We start from the raw sequence: 23,347 nt of genomic DNA, 5'->3' as shown, positions 1-23,347 counted from the left end.
CTCGCTGCTTCAAAGGCCTCCTCTGAAGATCACTGCCACTGTTCAGCCAGGCCAGTGGCTGAATGGCCAATGAGGCTGAGCCCAGCAGTAATTAATTTTTAATCAGGCACCTGTGGGGCAGCTTGAGCTAAAATCTTTGCCTCTGGAGATGAATGGATTTCCCACCCGCTTTCATCGTGCTCATTAATTCCCTGTCAATACTTTAATCACTTCGTAATGATGTCATTCGAGTCCTGTGAATGTGGCCGTTCAGTCAGTGAGGTCCAAAGAATATGGGACACGTGTTCATCAGTGGCTCCAGAACAGTGGGAGAAGCCTCTAGAATTCTAACTTCTAGATCTAAACTGTGTATCCGATCTTCTCATGTCTCTAAAGATATTGGATAGACATTATTGATTGGCGGTACCATCCTTACAATGAGAACAATGAAGGTAATGACCTTTATGGTCAAACAACTGTCAAATTCCCATGACTTATGACTTCAGGGACCTGGAAGTCATGTATGTATCTTTATATACCCTTACTGTATCTCTCAACTGCTGTAATGACTGCGTTAAATAAAGTGCCATCTTCAATCTAGAAAATGTAACAGAACTATCACTTTGTTCATTAGCGGAGAAAGGTCCCTTAGCGATGTACTGGTAGGTCTATCTCACCTGTGGGGAGACATATGTGACGTTAGAATGGACCTCCGAGCCGTTGGTGTGGATCTCCGTCTTGGTGTCGGCCATCTTCAGCAGGTGAGCCATGCTCACAGCACTGGCGTCTTTCTTTGCCACCGGGGGCTGAGGGGGACACACAAAAGGTACAGTGAGACGACACTAAGCACACAAATGAGCTTTGTTGTGCAGAGAAGTCTCCAGCACTGAAAATAAGCACAACTTAAGTCTCAGAACACATTCTGCCCTTAAAACCTCTACACCTGACAAAACACTTGTGTGAACTGTATACTTGTTTGTGTTTTGCTTGAACACAGAAACGCATGCTGTGAAGTGTGAATGATGCTGCAAATTCAGGGAAACAAAAAAGACAGACATCAAATAACAAGAAACAACAAGAAAAAAACTGCAGGTGAAACATCCAGAAATGTAAAAATCGAAAAACCTATAAAACAAAACAAAAGAATACAAATGAGAAGGCACATGAATAAAACATAAACACTTCCACACAAAACAGAAGATGGTCCAACTAAAAAAAGGTACGTGATGGAATCCAACTCAGGCAGGGCTGATCCAGTTTAAGCAGTGTGGTGATGATGATGAGGCAGGGATGAGTTTACTGTGTGTTTCCTATCTGTCTACCTCGTGATGCACGCGCTCCTCGGGAAGCCTCTCCTCTACGGGAGACTTGTCATGGTACGAGCCCATGAGACGGGCCGAGTAGAACCTGGAGGTCTCCTCGAAGTCCTCCCGGCCCACATCCAGCTGCCGGTGCAGCTCGCGTCTCTCTCCCGGCTCGGACGCACTCTTGGGCAATTCCTCAACGCCCGAGTGGAGGTCCATGACCACGGTGAAGTCCACCTCGGCCTCCAGGCTGGACGTGGAGCTGACCGTCATGCTGGAGCACCGGCGCTCGATGCCCAGGTGGCTCTCCCTCATGCCAGCCATGGCGTCGTGCTCCCGGTCTTCCTCGTAGGCCGAGCCCTGCTGGGGCCTCCTGTCCCCGAGCTCCCTCTGGATTTACGCACAGAAGAGGGGACCACCACGCTAAGGTTACAGACACGGACGGTAACCGCAGGCAAAGATAGGATGGGATGAGATGGGAGTGACACCCTGACGTGTCAAAGCGGAACGTCATTGCCATTCATAAAAGATCCAAAAGACGGAGGCGTAATGCATGCTGTATACGGTGGCATAGCCATACAACAAAATAACTACTGAATAACTGTGTAGGTGTTATGGTCAGGATTGGGACGGTAATGGTACTGTAAGGTCTAAGAACAATCTAAGGACCTTCAGTACGTACTCCAAAACAGATGCTGAGAAATTAAGCATCTACACTGTAGATGCATTTTTATTCTATTGTTTCATAGTTTACAGGTCACAGAAAGTATTCAGATTACATTACTAATTGGGTTAATGATTACAATGACATGCAGGTAATCTGTAACCGAGTACATTCATAGTGTAATCTTCCCAACACTGGTTATGGTTACGTATGGAAAGCAGTCATGGCTGCCAGTGCCCTCAGAAAACAAAACATGACAGTGTTCACTGTAGCTTCTGACAGACTTGCTTTTTTTTAATCTTTTCACTTAAGACGTAGACTTGGCAAATGCGGAAGAGTCATGCACCAGTGATATAGAAGAAGGTACGTAGCATGCAGAGTTTATGAGGGAAACAAATAATCTAGTAAGACGGGTGGAACTGTGTGGGTACACAATGGATACGAGGAAGATGGATGGTGAAGGTGGGATTATATGAGGGTGGGTTTAAAGACAAATGAATAACCTTGACATCAGCAAATGGCTCTTCATAAATGGCAGGAGTAGATAGAGGCTCCTGTAGAGGGAAGGAGAGGAAAGCACAGCACAGGGCATCTTGAGGTTAATGCAAGCAGAAATACACCCCTGGACAGAGACCATGTACGCGCGCACACACACACACACACACACACACACACACACACACACACACACACACACACACACAGCCGGTAGAGCTTGACTGGGACTGGAAAATTTAAGCCCTGACCTGAACATAAATAATTTCTGTTCAAACCTAAATTAGGATTGAGGCATATTCGCTTCTTACCAGCCCTCCAGTAACCAGTAGTGCAGTGTACTAATTATTATTTGCCATTATAGAACAAATCATATTTAACAGCATTTTTAATGGCCCAAACCAAATCCAAGCTTAGGTTAAGAAATTCCTGACCCAAAATGAGCCCAGTGGTTTCAGTCAGGCCCAGATGGGATCCGTCAGGTTCAGGCATAAATTCCAAGCTCCGCAGAAAAGATAGTATCGTAGCTAATACACATTGGAAGACGGAAAAGAGGCGAGCTTGAAGCTAAGAATTAATCCATCGTCTCAAGCTCTGAAGCCATGTTAGAAATAGCAGTGACTTGGCAAAAAAAAAAAAAAAAACGTCATGCAGTGTGTATAGCAGAACAGCTTTTCAGCACAGTAACAGCCACTTAGAAAGTGCTGCATTATTAGGTCCTTGAATTCGACACAATTGCATTGAGATGGCAAAACAATATCGATGTAAAAATGAGAACTAATATATAAATGACTCCACGTGATCTTGGTGTTTTCTACAACTAGATGTCTGCCATATTCTGACACATACACAGAGCGCTACAGTATGCAACACCTCTTCTCATGTCTTTTTAAGCCAAGTCCGTGGCTCACATGAAAGGGTGGGAGTGATGAAAGCTGTCAAATCGATTCATTTCAGATTCCTTTCATTCCGCTGCCAATCGCATGCGAACTCCTGATGCCAGCACAGGGTGAAATGGAAGGCAATGAAGTGTGATTGCAGCCTGTGTTAGTTAGATGTTGCGCTGTGGCCGTGCGTTCTCAGTCAACAGGAGCCAAGGCGGCGCAGCATTCAATTAAAAATCTGATTAAAGAATTATCATCATCACCTAAAAGCATTTATGCAGCATTTTGGGAACTGATCTCCCTAAATTGTTGTTAATCAATTTAGTTTCATAATGTTGGTACAAATCAGTTCCATACTCATTAGTTAGAGTGAGATGATTCACAGAAATGATTGATGATGTCATTTTTCTCCCTTTTGCTCAGGTCATTCATGTCATAGTGAGTTCTGTATTTTCTGTCTGGGTACAGCATTGTAGTCGTGAAAAAGAAATCATCAAAGCAATGATAATACGTGAGCCTTGATTTCCTTACAACACTTTCTGACAGAGAACATGAGTTGGAAGGAAACAAGCGGCTTAAGAGGGGAGAGCGGGGAAGAGAACCAAACGTAAGCTAAAGCATGATTGAAGCGTGATCTGTTCTGTGCTTTGTTTTTGAGCAGATTTGTTCACAGCCAGCAGTGCGCTTTACACATTTCCCAGATGTTGTGATGCATTTATGTATGAAGGCAGAGGGAGGGTCGAAAATTCATTACTCATTACTGACTTCACCAGGCAAATGGAGCCAAAAGAACTGTCACATAAAGTGACACTCCACCCCCTCTTCATAAACATGTCTAGGTAGTATGTATTTTCAAGTCACTGAAAATGGAGAAAAAAGAAGAAAAATGGTGTGCGAGTCTGTCTGAAGCTCATGCGATGCTTTACTTCCAATGACTGAATAGAGCAGATGCCAAGCAGTTACCGAGTGTCTCTTCTTGGCTGCATCCACGCCAGGCTCCCTACTGGCATTTCGGCTGTTCCGCAGTATGAGTCCAGACTGCCTGGCCTTCTGTGTTTTAACTGGAGGCGCCGGTGGAGCCATTTTGGGAAAAGCGGTGGCCTTTGAAGCGAATGACGGGCTCTCTGCGGGTCCCCCGGCGAAATGAAAACAGTCGGCTTCTGTTCTAGCCTCCAGATCTGTGGCTAATGTCGGGTGGAAGCTGGAGACGTCAGCCGCCCAGTGAAGGTCTGAGGTGCCCTCTGGAGAGCCCACTGACCAGCGGTATTCCCTCCTCATGCCGCCACGCATCAGCTCCTCCTGACCTGGCCTGTCCCTGTCTTCTTTGCACGCTACGCTCTTTGACCTCTCTGGCTTGAGAGGAACGATCCGGGTGATTTCTGACTGGCAGCTGCTGCCCGATAGTCTGTGAAAGGACCTTCTCTGAACCTTGTCTCCCATAACACTCTCCATATCCTCGGCCCCGGAGCTGCTGACTTTTCGCTCGTGTGTCCTGACCTGTCTGAGTTTAACCTCCGCCAGCTCCTTGTTGTCAATTAGGCTCCTCCCTCTTATGTGTGGGTTGATAATGTACTCCTCTTTACCCTCAGCTATTGAATCACCGTGTCCTGCCTTCCCAGGGCCATTCACTGAGCCTATGTTTACATCTGCTGAACCCTCTTGACATTCTTTGCTCTTTGCCATGCCTGTTCCCTGAGTAGAAACGTCTTTGCACTCTGCTGTTGATACATCGTCTCTCTTTTTGTCTCTATGTGCCCTGACTATCTGATCCTCGTCTGTCTTCTGGTCATCTTTCGTAGTCACCACCTCTGGAGACGGCTCGGTATGACTTTCCGAATTTGACGTCTTTTCCGAGCTGTCCTCCCAGTCCGAGCCCTCGTTTTCCTCACCGTTTGAAAGATCGCCTTCCTTCTCATAGATGAACTCTGCAGACTTTCCTAGGTTCAAACTCTGTGGCCTCTTCTTTCTCCTTTGCTTATGGGAGGGCTTGTGTTCCTTTGCCTGCCGTGGGTCCGGCGCCACGTCACCGTGTGCCTCAAAGTCAAAGGCCTGACACAGTTTACCTGGAGAGACAACCGTCTCAGATAATTGAACCATGAAACGGCTTTTGTTCGTGGGCCAAGGTTCAGGACACTCCTGTACTTCCTTTGATGGAGGCGATGGAAAATCATCGGTGTGGCGTTTCATTTCCTGCTCGTCGTCATCCCCCGTTACCTCAATATGTATCTTCGTAACGTCCGTCTCTTTCTCCACTACTTTCAATGTCTCCCAAGAGGAATCTTCCACTAATGGGGGGGGAGTGAGAGCTTTGTTTTTCTCATCTGCCTTCCAGTCATGGTCTTGTTCATAAACGACTTGTTTGTCAATCAGTACCCACTCCTCAGAGCCCTACATGTTGATATAGATTAACACCGTTAGACAATCCAAAACAGCACAACTACAAACAATTAAATCACCATAATGTAATTTATAATATATCATCTAAATGAATCTAAGTTAAAAAGGAAAGGAGAAAAAAAAGAAAGAAACAATACATACATGCTTAGGTTTGGATATAAATGAAATATCGTATGCAGTACATTCAATCAAAGCATATCAATAAGTATGCTATATCACAGTGGTTCTCAAAGTGGGGTCCAGGGACCTTCTGGGTTCTTGAGGGAGTTCCAAATGGACCCTTACAGGTCTGTAACTCTGAGAGTTATGGAGGTCCTTGAAATTAAAAACGTTGAGGACCACTGCTACTTTATTTCATGAAAAAGAAAAGAGAGACAGAGAGACAGAAGGAAATGTGAAACCTCAGGGGAAGTCACCACAGTCTTCTGGATGAAACCCTCAACCGACAGGCAGTTAACAGGGTCCTTCCCCCCTGCTGGGCCAACCAGCTGGCAGGCGGGGGGCAAAGGACGGGGCAGAAGAGAGAGTAGAAGAAAAGAGGGGAGAGTAGCCGTTAGGGACCTGACTCTTTTCGGCTGATTACACTTAATCAAATGGCAATGTGGCATAACAAAAAAGACGTGATTTCAACTGACAAAAGTGTCGCTTGGTGTGGTGACGTTTCTTTTCCAGTTGAAAATGCAGTAACGTCAGTTGGTTTTGTCATTCTGGTCACTCGAGTATTCCAGGAGTGTTAAATGCCATTTCATGAAACAGAATATTTAACAGGGTAAATACCAAATCAACTGAAACTGAATGTGTCACGCAGAAATAAAGTGCTAATGAAATTACTTTATGAGTGCATGCCAGCTTGCATGCACTCCACCTGTATACACCTGCCAGATCCGTCAAACCAAATGAGTAGATATTTGCAATGCAAATATAATCCCTTCTGCACCCACATCAAAGGGCTAATTTCTTTCAGAATTTCGGTGAAACATAACTCCTCAAGGGCAGCGAGATTTTTTTATTTTATTTTTTCATTTTTTCAAAGCTCCCACCTTCAGTCCTTCAACAGAATAATGCCATAACCTCCTTTGGATCATAAAACATGGCATATTTTGCTGCAGGCAATGTTTGACATGTTTGACATTCTGCGGACAGCATGACCTGATTGCTCTCATCGCAGGGCGAGAGACTGTCTATCAACAAAGTTAGATGCAACAGAAGTGACTGAACCAATTAAAGAATGGGAGTACACTATCTGAAGGCTACAATCTTCATCCTCGATACCTTTAACGGCCACAAAAGCAATCGATCAAAGCTCTGGGAGCTTTTTTTATGTGATCCAGTACAAAGTGAGCCTATCTCACTTAGGCAGTCTTGGAAAATGGAGAGCACAGACAATCATCTCTCAAGTGTCTAAAATTCAGTGAATCTCAAAAGACATCATGGAATCTAATCTATTTGAGTTGATTCCCTGTGAGATGCACCTGTCAGTCATCTTCAAGCACCCCTGAGATAATGTCGCCATTATTCACTTGTACGCCAGACATTTTAAGGGTTCAAGCCCGACAGTCTGAACCTGATTAGTTTTGTGCAAATGTGTTCTTCCCCTTCTGCTGCATTTTTGAACATTTTCGTGAGATGGTAAAAGGTAGAGATATGAGATTTCACCAATGACTGGGCATTGTGTCCATTACTTGCACAACAAATATTACCCAAATTACACAAACCTGCTATACAGTAATCCATATATCCTCAATTTACTAATTTGCCTCAAGAACTTAAGTTCATCTGACATGATGTTCTGCTATTTTGAATGTTTGGGAAAAACATTTTTGACATCTGTTCCTATAAGCCATAGGTTGTGGATCAATATTGGAACAAAGTTTATCAAAACTGACATACTGTACAGTTTGTTGATAGCTTATTTAGTTTGAAGATCAGCACATTAATAACTGTTGGACCAATCATCAACAAACTTGCAGGGTATGTCTACTTAAGTAGGCTACCTACAGTAAAACATACACTAAGTTTAATTGAAATTGACCACTAGGGTGCGCTACACATGTAAAGAAATGGGCATGGCATAACATACTAAATTAAAAATTGTTTATCCAATCATTACAAACACATGCAATGGGATTTGATGGTTACAGTACGTCCCACATACAGGTATACGAGTGTAGCATTGGGTTTGGACTTGGGTTTGTACCAACATCACCAAACTAGGTGGAAATGTTTAATTAAGCTGTTAAAACATCCCCCAAAAATGTTTTGAAATAGAACAGTAGGGGGTGATGGCTTTGCAAGTATATGAGCGTCTGTCTGATCGTCACAAAACCTGTTCGTTATCTTTAACGCAGGTGTCGGAAACTGTCAGAGGGTCTTGAAACCCTGTTGCTTTCAACTTCTAACTGTTGGATTAAATTGACCCTCAAATTGCTACTCTATTTGTTCTTGTGATCTCTATCTCACAGCAATATCTTCACAGAGGAGATAAAGGTGTTTTCTTTCATCTATTGCCCCTTGACAGGGGCAACCGTTTCTAACTGTAACTAGCTTTCCAATATAGAATTTGCTCTTCTGTTTTCTATCGTACCGGTACATCTTCAGGCTTGAATTATTCAAAGACAAAGTAAAAGCATGCAAAACCGAGAGAGCAAAGTATGGTCTGGTCGCTCGGGTGTCCTGCCTTAACCTCCAGCAGCAAAAGAGAGGAATTCATGAGGGCACCAGCAACGACTGGAATATCAATGTCCGTTTTAAGGAATGTCAAACATCAGAGTTTGCTTGAGATCTGGGATATTGACCAGAGCGGACCCCCAGTGGAACCCCATAAACTCCCCGACTCACTGCCTTCTTCTCGGGCGTGCCACTCGGGGAGGTCTCTGACAGACACTTTTCACGGGTCGTCAGCTTGCTGTTTGGCTCCCTCAGGGCTCTCTTCAACTCATTGATACTGGCCTGGTGCTTCAGTAAGACATCCTCCGACTTGTCCAAAAACTAGAGGAGGGATGCACAGAAGGACAGCAACAGAGAAGAGAGAGAGAGAGAGAGAGAGGGTTGGGGTATGTTTTAGCAATACCTTTATGTAATTTTCCACTGCAGCAATCACAAGGACACATCGCAATTAAATCATATTGTGATTTGATATGCTGAGTGGACTGTGATCAACATTACATAGCAAATATGCATAACAGATGGAGATGATTCACAACTAATTTCACACCAGTGTTTTTCAAAGATGATTCAGTTATGTGGATCTCTGTGGTGTTTTGGCAGTTGTGACTGCATTGCTGTTCTCTGCTAAATTACATTTAGGATGCTATTGATCACACGGAAATACAAGAAAAATATAATTATGAATATATTCACAACCAATGTAGAAAATGAATACTAAATGGCTATTCATCTAGCCATTACTTCTCATTTCTGCTTTAATGAAAAGTTTTTTGCCAGTCTGATCATTCACTGCATTTCCCAGTAGTGAAGGTACTTCAGCAGTGAAGTGCCTGGATGATTAGTGCTGTACACCTAATTTACACTCAGAGGCACATAAAAAATATGTTATGTTAGACGAGCGACAGTATAAAAAGACATTCTAATATCAACGTCCATCTTTTCTTACATACAGTACATTCCAGCGTTGCATCATCAATAGAGAAATAAGCATTTCATTGGAGACAGAGATGGGCGAAAATACATTGAAAAGTATTTTGATACAAAATACAAATACTGGGTCAAACAAAGTATCAAAATACAAAATATAAATACAGGTCAGAGAAATGTATTTTGATACAAAATACAAATACTGGGTCAAACAAAGTATCAAAATACAAAATATAAATACAGGTCAGAGAAATGTATTTTGAAAATACAAAATACGTATTTTTGTATTTTGAAAATACAAAATACTACATTTGAAAGTATTTCATTTTTTCCATCCCAGCCAAATACTAATTACAAAATACAAAAAAGTATTTCAAATACGTATTTCAAATACATCTATTTCAAATACTGCCCATAAAATAAAATAAAGTATTTTATGTATTTCAAATACAGAAAATACTATTTGAAAAATATTTGAAAGTATTTTGATACAAATTACATTTCATTTTTTCCATCCCGGCCAAATACAAATTACAAAATACAAAAAAGTATTTCAAATACATATTTCAAATACATGTATTTCAAATACTGCCCATCTCTGATTGGAGACTTGCCAAAACCTTCCAATAAACAACATTCCGCAATAAAGCCCACAAAGGCAATCAAATGTTCTGCAGTCCCAGCTGCCAGGTGCCGTTGTAAAAATGTTACGACATTATATTACAATAAACGTCTAAACATGCAGCTAGTAGACGTGTGCCTCACACAGAACACAAGCAAAGTGGTACTTTTTTTAATTAATTAACACTGTAAAAAAGACTACGGTGGAGCGTGGTAAAAGATGAACCACGGCATCACAGGTCACAGAGCACAGACTAGGCTGAACACAGCAGGCTGTACCTCCTGTTTGTGTCGAGGGGTGGTCTCCTGGTCCAACTGAGACAGCTGGGGCAGAGTTGGGGCAGGAGAAGATGACAGGAATGAGAGATGGAGGGGATTTGGGGTGGGGGGAGGGGGTGTTGTGGGGTCAGTGGGTATAGGAACACATCAGGCAAGATGCGGAGACAGAGAGGGGAGCTTGTCAGTCAAGGAGGAAGACGGGCAGGCAGGAAATTGACTGTCAAACGCAGGTTCTCAGCATACGGCATGTGGAAGTAGAAACACTACAACGGCGTCATTGCACCATCATCAGTCTGAAGTAGTGCAACAGGAGTGACCATAAGATGTCGTTTGTGATAGGGCTGGTTAGTATATCCATATCGTGATGTGAGACTAGATATCGTCTGGGATCCTAATATCCTGATAAGTAGTATCATTGTTGTCTTTTTCTGGTTTTAAGCATTTAAGCATTTAAATACTGTAAACGATTTTCGGAAATACGAAGAAATAGCCAATCTACATGCTCACAACGTATCATGATGAGCATTGCTATTTATTCATTTTATTTATTCATTATTTTTATTTTTTTATTATCGTGACATATGATTTTGTTCATATTGACCAGCCCTAGTTTGTGTGTATAATTTGGCTTTTTCAATCAATGTCTTTCTTCGCTGTCGTCCAGTCGATGCCTCAATGAGGCCGTTGCACACTTAATATGATGCATGGATGCTCATTTTGGATTCGCCGCAATAACAGCGATAACGACAATTACACAACATCGTAATCAACACGCTGGAGGATGGACTAACACACTCTACAGGGACAGGCTGACACAACGACTGAGAGACAGACGAATGGCTGGACTGACTGAGAGACAAGCAGACAACGAAGCAGACTGATAAGACAGACAGATAGACAGTAGGTCCCCAGGCAGACACCAAATACCTCCTGTTTACTGTCAACTGGTGACCCAGCCTCCTCCTTGTGGCCAGCAAAGAGTTAAAGAAAAAAATGCATGTTAGTGACAGGCAAGCACAGTGGACATGCATACACCAGTGTTACTTTTGAAAGCAACTTTTGATTTGGTCTTAGTCATAGTTTTTTAACTAAATGTCAATTTAGTTTTAGTACATTTTTTGTCATCTGAAAAGCTTTTGTTTTAGTCGAGTTTTGACAACTAAATCTACAGTTGATTTTGTCGACAAAAGAATATTTTGGCGGGCCTTGATGGCGTCGTAATGGCTGATTTTACACTTGGTTGCATGCTCAAAACGTGTCACGCTTGTAGATCGGCCATTCTCAGAGCAAAACACCGGAGTGCAACCAAACATAAAATAAATTGTCTTTTAGTTCTACTGGATCTCTTCGTCATTTTAGTCTAGTTTTTATTTGTTGACGAAATTGTCAATATATTTAGTGTTAGTTTTAGTCGTCATAGCTTAGTTTTTATTTAATTTTCGTCAGTGAAAAAAGGCAGTCGACGAACATTTTCCGTCATAGTTTTAGTCAACGAGATTAACACTGGCATACACATGGCTCCACAGGCGGTTAACAGTTAAACGGTTAAATATTATCAAGTGGTTAGTGAGAGTTAGCAGCAAATAGCAAATATAAGCATTTAAGTCTGGGAAAGCCAATGAACGGGGAAGGTTAGTTAGCGATGCTAAACCCACCAAAGCCACAGCAGATTTACAGCCCTGAGAGACATGGTAAGTCTCAGCGAAATCTCGGAGGCTTACACTGCATCCCTTTTGCATCAGTGCGCCTGCAGTTCCTGCCTCTGCCACTGTGAACAGCTGGAAGCTGCCTTACAGCTGACAGACACCTCTCTCTATCCTATAGTGAGGGGTCTTCAACGTTTTCAGGCCAAGGACCCCCTAGCTGAGAGAGAGATGAAGCAGGGACCCCCTCTATATTGTATAAAATTGTGTTTCAGATTTAACTTTTTTTGTTTACTTGGTCTGCTCTTTATTTCCCTCTACACCAAACACCTCTTTGCCAAAAAATAGCCGATCTACAAGCTCACAACGCCTCGCACTGCGAGGCGTTGTGAGCTTGTAGATCTGCTATTTTTTTGGATAAAGTTCTCCTCAGAAAAGGGATGCTAGGGTTCAAGTGGTTAAGGTAAAAAAAAAATCACATCACACAAAGACTTGGCGGACCCCCTATAGTAACTCTGAGGACCCCCTAGGGGTCCCGGACCCCCTGTTGAAGACCCCTACAGCACATTTGGTCACTTTTACAAAATTCAGCTTATCCCATTAAAACCGGGAACGCATCTGTGTAACCACTGTCTTAAACCATTACTGTATACTTTGGCTATTAAAAAATAGAAGATATCCAAGCTCATTACGAGCTTGTAGATCTGCTATTGTTTTGAAAAATCTAGTTGTTTTTTTTGCAAATCTTTGAATATATATATATATATATTTTAAGCGAACATTTTTAACTCAAATCTTTGCTTCTGGGGATTCTACAAATGTCTTCTAAATCCTAACAGTTTTTTGGTTGTGGTTCTCAAACCTTTTCATGTCAAGGACCGCCTAAAATGATATCTATTTGTCCGCGGGCACTCGGTGCCGCGCTATGAGCTTGTATATCTGCTATTCTTTAATATATTTTTGAATAGCCAAAGAAATCTAAAATGGGTTTAAACTAGAGGGGGTTACTGCACAGTGGCATAAAGAACTAGCCTGGCGTCGCCAGACCAATACACAAATGTGATTACATTTGCAGTTTTGCACTGGCAGATTTGTCAATTTCCAGGCTAATAAAGAGCAGCAATGATGGCCAACTGAGCAGCCATAAGCAGAACGCTCAATTGGTCATCCATAAATCCATAAATTCGATCCTTTTAGGTCTTCATCAGGAAAATCAATTCAGATCAGATTTGCCTGATGAAGATCTAAAAGGGTCGAAACGTTGCGCCAGTAAATAAAAGTATGTTTTTGGAGCTTAAAAACAGTGTGCAGATGTTTTCATCTTCTCATCGATTTTTAAATTATCATTGAGGATTTTGCGGTGTACAGTTTAGACTTCAGACCCATCAGGGACACTAGCGTTGTATACCTTGATTTCCTTCTTTTTGCTGGGGGTTGCTTCTCCGTCCTCTGCCTCCTCCTCCTCCTCCTCCTCGTCCTCTTCCTCGTGCACATTGTCTCGCTCCATCTCAGAGGGCAGCTCTGGGTCCTGGTCGTCCTCGTCCTGGTCCAGGCTGGGCTCCAGCTCCGTCTCCTGCTCCTCGTCTCCCGAGGGGAGGCGTAGGCGGGGCAGCTCGCTCCCGCTGCGGTGGGACAGGCCGTCGTGGTTTTCACACATGGCGGAGACCGGCCGCGAGAACTCTGAAGGTTGACACAAGGGATCGTTCCGGTCAGGATTGCTCGCTACGTGGCTATGGCTTAGTGCAGTGGTTTTCAACCACTTTTCATGTCAAGAACCATTATTTATTTGGCATTTGAGCCACGGACCACCATTTGATGAGATTTAGCCTCTCCAGACCCAAAACCTTTAATATTTTGTTGCCGTTGGATAAGATGTTGTCCACAATTCCATGCTGTATTGATGTTGGTACCAATAGGAGAGATAACAGGCAAACGTTGATCAAAATAACAATTATTTAATTAAGTAATGCAGATACAATGATTTAACTCTTGAGAGCGTAAAATGAAAATGAAAATACTCCCCTTACTGAGTGTGCAAATGGATGAAAAATCTCAGAGTTAAAATGGATAAATCAAGACCGATATTGTGTTCACACTAAAAGTAATTTTCATGTAAGCCTGTTACCTGAAAAAAAAAAAAGTTCAGCTGGGTTCAACTTTGTTCAGCACACCAATGACGCAGTGAAGTGTCAATCAATCATATGTTTTTGTTTCATCATTTCCACTCCCCTTCTCTTTCCCCCAAATTCCTGCTCCATTCGGTATAATGAAGAAAAACTATTTTTTGCTGTTAACTAGTTCACTGTGCTATTTAACCCTACCCTTTTAATTTACACAATGTGGCATGAGTAATACTTCCACTTCGACTCGGCAGCAATGTAACTGGCCATGTTTGGTGGTTTTGTAGCCTTTATCACTGCTAGTGTGAACTAGTTACAAGCTCACAGCGCATCACATGGCAACACGTTGTGAGCCTCATACTGTAGATCGAAAGATAGATAGAAAGTGGTGAAAATGCATTTTTAGGGTATACAGTTGGCCTCTGTTTTGGGAAATGAGAGTGCAAAAAGTAATGATGGCAAATAAAATTTAAAAAGTCGTATGTTTTTGTTTAATTGTTTACATTGCAATAATAATGTGCGGTTGTCAAAATCCCAAGGTAGACCTGGAATTGTCTCTCTGCACGGCACAACAGTGTACCCTTGTTTTAGACCCACTGTTATACATACTGTATACAGATCTCACAGCACTTACCTCCATCCAAGCTCCGGGACAGCAGGTACCTCTTGCTGGTAGAGCGCTCAACGTGTGGAGCGGGCCGGTCTATGAGGGCGCTGGCCTGCCTCGTCTGTGCTTGGGTTCTCCCGCTGTAGCGGAACTTGGAACCCATTACCAAGAAGCCCTTAGGAGGGGGTTCTGGGGACACCAGCCTACATAGGAAATAGCAAACATGAAAGACACGCTCTGGCTCAGTGCTATCAACAAGGATTGACGCCGCAACACAAAAGCTAACTGAATTACATACCCACAGCATGTTGGCAGCCAAAGTGACAGATCCTTATGTGAAACGTATTCCTACTACTGCACGCCTGCAGCGGAGTGGAACTCAGCTTTATTCTAAAAATAAGTATTTTGTAATATGCTGACTATCCCTTCATAGAGAATTCCCTAAAGTCCTGGGCACCACTGGGCAGGAGCGTATGGGACTCAAACAGCAAGTCACTACAACTACTACTACTTATGGAATTTCCTTTGGGATCAACGAAGTATCTATCTATCTATCTATCTATCTCTCTATCTCTTCTAACTATAAATCCCAGACAGTGGCGTGCACAGACATTTTGAGGGGCAGGTGCTCAAGTAAATTATACTTTTTTTTGTTTACTTGGTCTGCTCTTTTTTCCCTCTACCTCTTTGCCAAAAATAGCCGATCTACAAGCCCACAACGCCTCGCAGCGCGAGGCGTTGTGGGCTTGTAGATCTGCTATTTCTGGCTAAAGTTCTCCTCAGAAAAGGGATGCTAGGTTTCGAGTGGTTATGGTAAAAAGAAAAATCATATCACATAAACATTTGGCGGACCCCCTGTTGTAACTCTGAGGACCCCCTGTTGAAGACCCCTGCTGTAAACTAAAAAAAAAAAAAAAAATGTTTTTTCAAAAGGGCACTTCTGGTCAAGAGGGCAAAGGGCAGGTGCTCTGGCACCACCTAGAGTCTATCTGTGCACGTCCCTGATCCCAGATCTCTGCACGCATGCATGTCAACGTGTGTACAGTCTCTGTCCTTCACATCGCATCTCGAGAATGGTGCAACCGATCGACCTCAAACTCGCCGTGCATGTCGCCAGCAGCAACCCAAGGGAGTGTGAAGTCGGTTAGATAGGCGGAGAGAGAGAGAGAGAGATAGAAGACACCCGACTAGGCCGGTGCCCCGGTGCCCAAAGGGCGGTCGTACTAGTATTGATAAATACGCAAATCCACATACGGATGGTCGAATTAGCAGTTGGGATCTCCATAAATGGGCATAAAAAGGGACACAGACAGACACTACAGAGTACAACAGGTACTCTAACAATGGGTCCCAACATGCATCATCCATGTATACTAATGATAACAAAAGGCAAGTTACTGCCTGCAATGCTCTTGCTGCAACTGAGCTAACAAAAGGTATAAGTACATTTTACTCTGAGGCAAAACACAGTCTGAAGATAATCAGTACAAAAATGTATACATCTAAATACATTCTAGAAACAGCAGTTAACCAGTGCACAGAAAGGTTAAAGAGGGGCGTATATGTATATCAGGTCCCATGATGTGTTTTTTACTTTGTCAGTAACCTTCAGTTTATCTTGTGAGGTGTAGCGAAAGGGAAAATTGGTTGGTTAAAGAGAGAGATAAACAGCCGAGTCTCTGACAGAGTGAAAACAACAAAGAGCCTCGAGGCACATCACATGTAATCACTGAGGCAGTAGAAATAGAAATATGATTACTAAAGGAGACGGAGATTGTCCTGTTTTACAGATGAGATGAGGACAGCGCGGGATATAGTCTCATGTATGTAATCAAGCCCATTTATTAGACTGTCGCTTTGAACACTGCGATCCATTCAGTGGAAGCCTGCAGCATTCATTGTACGGGTCAAGTAATGCGCAGCAGAGGATAGCAATTTTAGTGCTATGATGTTTACATGCCTCATACTGTATAGTTTATAGTAAGCACCAGAAGGAAGCAGTGTTGATTTCTTCGACTAAAACTATGACGAAAAATGTTCGTCAACTACCTTTTTTCACTGACGAAAACTGAATAAAAACTAAGCTACAACGACTAAAACTATGACTAAATATATTGACAATTTCGTCAACAAATAAAAACTAGACTAAAATGTTAGTGAGGGACGAGTGGAGAAGATGTCCAGTAGAACTAAAAGACAAGTCATTTTATGTTTGGTTGTGCTCGGGTGTTGCGCTCTGAAAATAGCAGATCTACAAGCTTGCGCTGCGACACGTTGTGAGCTTGTAGAGCGGCTATTTTCAGCATGCAACAAGATTAAAATCGAGTGTAAAATCAGGCATTACGACGCCATCAAGGCCAAAATACATTTTAGTCGACTAAATCAACTGTAGATTTAGTCGACTGTAATCTTATGATATTTAGTCATTTAATACCAGAAGGAAGCTCCCCTGAACAAGATTGGTTCTTACCGGAAGAAGGTGTGATGTTCGATGCAGACTTTCCACAGTCGCTTGGCAGCTCTGTGGTTGGGAAGCTTAAAACCGATGGTGCTTTCAAACTGTTCATACTGGGGAGGAGAGGAAAAATGGTAAACACAGACATATACACAAAGTGTTAATTTAACTCAGAGAGTAAAAACCACACACAGTGTGAAGTAAACAGAGCCTACTCTGCTTCATGAGTGCGTGCTGGAATTCAGACGGTATAGGCCTACTACTCTGTTTGAGTGTCTGCTGGTATTCAGACAGACAGTACTACTCGGTTTGATGAGTGTGTGCCAGTGTTGATTTTGACAGCAAATTTTGATTTAGTTTTAGTCATAGTCATTTGAATAAAATTCCATTTAGTTTTAGTCATATTTTAGCGTCGTAATGCCTGATTTTACACTTGGTTACATGCTGAAAATAGCCGATCTACAAGCCCACAACGCGTCGCAGCGTGACGCGTTGTGAGCTTGTAGATCGGCTATTTTCAGAGCACAACACCCGAGCGTAACCAAACATAAAATGACTTATCTTTTAGTTCTACTGGATCTCCCTGACATTTAAGTCTAGTTTTTATTTGTTGACGAAATTGTCTATATATTTAGTCTTAGTTTTAGTCATCATAGCTTAGTTTTTATTTAGTTTTTATTTAGCTTTTATTTAGTTTTCGTCAGTGAAAAAAGGTAGTCGATTTTTTTCCTGACAATTTTTCGTCATAGTTTTAGTCAACAAAATCAACACTGGTGTGTGCTGGTATTCAGGCAGTACTACACTTCTTGAGTGTGTGCTGGTATTCAGATGGTTCTACTCGATGTGTATGTGCTGGTATTCAGAATTTGTGACACACACAGCATAGAGTGACGTGTGTATACCACTCCATCATCAAACAGAGTAGTACCGTCTGAATACCAGCAAACACATCAAATAGAGTAGTACCGTCTGAATACCAGCACACACACACATCAAATAGAGTAATACTGTCTGAATATCAGCACACACGCACAAATACAGTAGTACCGTCTGAATACCAACAAACACACATGAAATGGAGTAGTATCGTCCAAATACCAGCACACACACATCAAATAGAGTAGTACCGTCTGAACACCAGCACACACACACATCAAATAGAGTATTCAGATGGTCCTACTCGGTGTGTACAGTGCCAGCCAGTGTGTGCGTGCGTGTGTGAGTGGTGAGTGTGCCTCCCGTTTGTGTTACAATCAGTTGCAGCTGTTTATGCCGTACAAGTCACTTAGAAGCACCTTAAAAATGGACCCTTGGTCTGTAAGGCAGTGTGTCTCCCAATGTGTTTTTTTCCCAGCTGAAAACATACAGCGCTCTTCCAAAAGGTTCAAGTTTCTTTAACTCTCGTCGACCGTATAAAAACACAGAATAAACGCCCAGTGCCTGGTCACGCTGCTAACATTTCTATCATAGCGTAACGTTCAGGAGAGAATGCCTCGGTAGACACAGCCCTTTTAAACGCACTTGAATTACAACATGGATTTTGCTTCTAAATTATCCCCACACAGCCAACTGGACATAATAGTGCAGATCAAGGCATGGAGGATAATGTCCAATTTTTCAGACACTGGGAACAAACGGGAGGAAGGCATTTCATGGCTCTATATTTATACTCTTTATCCACCCCGATTCTGGCTAAGGCTGCAGCTGCAGCAGCTCTTTTAAAGGGCCTCTTTATTTGGCTCCATCTCAGGCTCACTGTGGGGCTCTGTCACTTGACTGGGCCTGGCCCAGACAGCCTGTCACACTGAGGCTCAGCGTGCAGGATAAGCTGCAGCACCAGCAAACACACAATAGACCCTGACCCTGCAGAACAACACAAAAACCGGAGGAAAAAAGGCGATTTTCCAGCCCAGCTCCGCTCATTCCGACTGACCACACATCCGTTTCTGCACCGGCTGTGCTGCCAATACCATACAAAAGAGAGAAGCATTTGCTTTTTGTATCTGTATTATTATTTTTTTTGCTGCCGTTCCCAGAATGTTTTGATGCTGCCATACTGTTATGGCAGCATCCCTGACCATTTAAAGCTTACCTCTCCGGGACGGATCTTGATGTAGAAGTTGCTCCTCTTGTAGGATATCTTCAGGATCTTTGGCCACGCAAAGCGGTTGATCCTCAGCCGATCGCGGTAAATGAGCAGGCCGTTGGCACAGACGCCCAGCATTATATCAATCCCTTCGGAGTCCTGCAGGGACAAAAGAAAATTAATTAAATCATTTGGACCACGATGGTCCATTTGGGTCTATCAATTAACTTTGCTGTGGAGGGTGACAAGAAGATTAAAACACACACATTTAGATTAATAGACACACACACACGCGCATACACACGCACAAGAAAGACAACAATAGCCCACCTTGGCGTGATGGAGGTCCACTCCATACATGGAGAGTTTCTTCGCATTCTCCAGGAAGTTGATTTCAGCCTCAGCTGGAGTCATACCCCTGTGAAAAATTACAATGTTTAACCTCCAAACCAAAGGCCCTCTTGAATCTCAGTTAGTTTCACAGTAGGAGCGGTATCATCTTAGTAAATATGCCTGATGTATTCCAGTCTCAGATCTTCCCTTACATCTCCCTTGTGTAACGGCTTGGGCGCGGTGCCAACGAAACGATGCCAAATCAGAGCACGGTGGAGACCCTTTAAGTGATGAAGTGTTGCATTGGCAGGGTTTCAACCATGTGCACGACAATGACAGATGCTACGGTAAAATGAAGGAAACTATTAGCTAGCAATTTACATGCCGGGGCTGATTTGATGCCACATGAGCAATTGCTCAGCGCGGCCGACGGCTCCATATGAGACACGCAAACGTACAACAAACGAGGAGGACAAAATCTCTCAGGGATAAACTACAGCATACATGGGCAACTGGCGGCCCGGGGGGGCTGCCAGTTGCGGGGCCAGTTTTATGTCCGATGCATTTCTATTTAAGTTCATAAAGTTAACATAAGTATAACTAAATGCATTTGAAATCAAATAAAAAAAACATTTTTCAGGATTCCAATTCGAAAATAGAAAATATCAGATCTCAAAACGTTTTGAGCTTGTAGATTGGCTATTTTTGCTACTTTTGTGCGACATAGAATGGCAATATGCAATGTGGCCCACTGGAGTGAGTGTGGAAATATAGTGGCCCTCTCCATCAGCAAAGTTGCCCACCTCCACAGCATGACTGGTGTACGTGCGTGTGCATGTGTGCGTGTGCATACTTGTAGTTCCGATGAAGCTCCATCACTCTCTCCTCCAGCTCGCGGGTCTGGTTGGGAGCGAAGCGGAAGTCGTTGACGTAGTCGGAGCCGTGGTCGTCGTGGTCGTAGTCGCCCAGCTCGGCCTGGACGGCGTAGGAGCCCAGCAGGGCGTGGGTGACGAAGGAGCACGGCAGACGACCCGACAGCATGTCGTCCCTCAGCTGCAGACACAGGTAGTACCTTTCAGGAGGAGAAGAGGGGAGGGGGGGAGGGGGGGAGGGGGGGGGGGTTGTTGGCAATCAAACACAGCTGAGCCGAGGCAAGCTCCGACAAGAATCCAGAGTAGCTAATCCCACAGCAGTTAGTAGAATTTGAACAATGTACAATAATCCTCTAAATAGAAAGGGATTTGGACTTCTTTGATGTGTGTGTGGGGAGGGGATATACGTTTATTGTAATAATATTAGTATGTGCAGTATGTAGTATGTACTTTTTCGCAAAATCAAAGAGCATTTGATGCAAGCGATGTAATGTGCATTTTTTATTTGGATGGATTATGAAGAGCATGTGGTCAGCATAGGAAGGAGAGTGTCATTGTCAACCTGTGTGTGTGTGTGTGTGTGTGTGTGTGTGTGTGTGTGTGTACAGGTTGTACAAGGGGAGTGTGCACATTCCCCTGCCTACCTAGTAATATCCTCAGTGAGCTGTGAGGGGTCCGGGGGATAGAACTTGACAGCAAAAGCAAAGTTCCACGGAGAGTCTGGGGGGCAGATTGCAATGACAGGTGTTAAGTTAAGTGCCATGCTAGACAGACATTATTATGTGCAATGACACTTTCACGACTGCAATGATTAACCCATTACCTGAAGCCGATTCTACAAAATGTCTTCTAAATCCTAACAGTTTTTTTTTGAAAAACGTATGTTGTTATATCAGTGGTGCTCAAACTTTTTCACGTCAAGGACCCCAAAATAATATGTATTTGGCCGCGGACCCCCATCTCAAAATATTTTGTTCCAGGGACCCCCCAGAAGCAAAGATTTGAGTTACAAATGTTCGCTTTAAAAAATATACATATTCAAAGATTTTCACACATTTTCTCGATTTTCCAAAAATAGCAGATCTACAAGCTCGTAGCGCGGCACTCGGTGCCGCGCTACGCGCTTGTATATCTGCTATTTTTGAATAGCCAAATTGTAAAATAATTCTTTTTTTTTAGCTCAAATCAAAAAGTGACAGAGATGTGTTCCAGGTCTTAATGGGATAATTGCAATTGAACATTATTCAATAAACAAATGCGATACATGGGTGAACATATAAAGGGGCTCAGAAACTCACTGCGCATCTGCTTCTTGATTTCCTTCGAGGGGTCCAACCAGTTCTGAAAGACATGGAGGGAGAGTTCAGTCGAACAGGTGGGAAATACGGCTGTCACACACACACACACACCCTGTTGCTGCCACACGTGGCTCTAAACGCATGCAGTGTTCCTAGTGAAAGCCTCTCCATATGCTTGAATAAAGGGACGTGTGGCCTCACCCCACTGAGCCGTTTCTGTGGGCAGAGTCAAGCTTTCATCTGTGTCTCTCCATTGTGTGGCTAAATTACTAGCAGCCAGTTAGCTTTTCAGCTTTTAATCACACTAAATCTGTGCAGTGACCTAATCCTCCACAAGGGGCACTAGGCTCTGATTTCCCCACGCTTAAGGATCTCATCAATAGGGTGCAACATTTTATGCACATCGACTCTCCCTTGCGAGAAATTAGATTATGCCAGCCTCTTTAGCAATAACAACATGCTTAGGCACAGCGACACACACACACACACACACACACACACACACACACACACACACACACACACACACACACACACACACACACACACACACACACACACACACACACACACACACACACACGCGCACGCACACACAAGCGCACCACCTAGACACAAACTTGTACAAAGATTGTGTGGAGAGTACCCTAAGGGCGGTTAACAGCAAGACAATTATTTTACGTACAAAAAGCACATCCACTGCATAGCCAATACAGCAGTGCCTACAGCAAAATTGTTAGTATAGCTAAAATGCGTTTTGGCACCCCGTATCATTCGGTGTGGAATCAGGGGCCATGAATGATTGAAACTGTGCTGCAGTCTGCAGTGCTCGGGCCATCTTAGGCAAACTGGCAGTGTGTCCGCCAACTTAAGACACATCTTCCTACACACACACAGTGGTGGAAAAAGTACTCAAATTCTTGACTTAAGTAAAAGTACCAATACTGCGATATAAAAATACTCTGTTACAAGTAAAAGTCCAGAATTCAAAATTTACTTGAGTAAAAGTACAAAGGTATTGGCATCAAAATGTACTTAAAGTACCAAAAGTAAAAGTACTAAATATTTGAAAATAGCCTATGTATAAAATAGGGCTAAAGTGGTTAATGTATGTTTCATAATATCATAATTTATATCTGAAAAGTAACTAGTCACTAAAGTTTTCAAATAAATGTAGTGGAGTAAAAGTACAATATTTGCCTCCAAGATGTAGTGGAGTAGAAGTAAAAGTATTGGAAATTGGAAATACTCAAGTAAAGTACAAATACCTCAAAATTGTACTTAAGTACAGTACTCAAGTAAATGTACTAGTTACTTTCCACCACTGGACACACATGTGTGTGTGCGCGCATGCATGCACACACACAGGCTCTCACATTAATACCCAACTAACTTCTCCAGAGCCTAATCAGGCTGATAATCATTTTTAATGAGCTGCAAGTAAATGGTATTGTCATTGTAAATCTGTCTCAAATGGGAGGGTGGCAAAGAAAGTTCAATTTGCAAAGTGTTCTGCTTTTGTCCCTGCTACAAAGAAGGGGTAATATAACAGCCGGTCACTTTTCAGAGCTAAAGTGTAAGCGGACGCAAATCAATAACATAAACGCAAACCTGGGTTGAAAATATTGTGAAAGACTATCCAGAAACAGGAATAAATTCTCCCAGGCTTGTTTGGTCTTAACCCATTAAGACCGGGAACGCGTCTGTGTCATTTTT

General features: G+C 42.9%; 2 protein-coding genes across 3 annotated transcripts in view; both read right to left on the bottom strand.

Moving 5' to 3' along the window:
- LOC311048123 (band 4.1-like protein 1) overlaps nucleotides 1-23,347 on the bottom strand; it is a 133,023-nt gene that overhangs the window by 5,016 nt on the left and 104,660 nt on the right. For both annotated transcript variants that reach the window (XM_084061173.1, XM_084061174.1), the window contains exons 5-14: nucleotides 21,632-21,674; nucleotides 20,978-21,053; nucleotides 20,315-20,533; nucleotides 19,459-19,546; nucleotides 19,135-19,287; nucleotides 17,058-17,155; nucleotides 14,615-14,790; nucleotides 13,269-13,540; nucleotides 8,562-8,711; nucleotides 657-785 (exon numbers count right to left, since the gene is read on the bottom strand). In XM_084061173.1, coding sequence (XP_083917299.1) covers nucleotides 657-785; nucleotides 8,562-8,711; nucleotides 13,269-13,540; nucleotides 14,615-14,790; nucleotides 17,058-17,155; nucleotides 19,135-19,287; nucleotides 19,459-19,546; nucleotides 20,315-20,533; nucleotides 20,978-21,053; nucleotides 21,632-21,674 — 1,404 coding nt within the window. The remainder of the gene's footprint in view (nucleotides 1-656; nucleotides 786-8,561; nucleotides 8,712-13,268; nucleotides 13,541-14,614; nucleotides 14,791-17,057; nucleotides 17,156-19,134; nucleotides 19,288-19,458; nucleotides 19,547-20,314; nucleotides 20,534-20,977; nucleotides 21,054-21,631; nucleotides 21,675-23,347) is intronic.
- Nucleotides 1,290-8,433, bottom strand: LOC311049426 (uncharacterized protein; the record flags this gene model as incomplete). The annotated part of the gene is made up of 4 exons (XM_084062997.1): nucleotides 1,290-1,673; nucleotides 2,451-2,501; nucleotides 4,290-5,714; nucleotides 8,407-8,433. The coding sequence occupies 4 exons, from the start codon at nucleotides 8,431-8,433 to the stop codon at nucleotides 1,290-1,292; spliced, it is 1,887 nt and encodes a 628-aa protein (XP_083919123.1).

This window comes from Gymnoscopelus microlampas (genome assembly GCF_963454915.1).
Source record: "Gymnoscopelus microlampas genome assembly, chromosome: 7".
NCBI lineage: Eukaryota > Metazoa > Chordata > Actinopteri > Myctophiformes > Myctophidae > Gymnoscopelus > Gymnoscopelus microlampas.
This window is presented reverse-complemented; position numbering and strand designations above follow the sequence as displayed.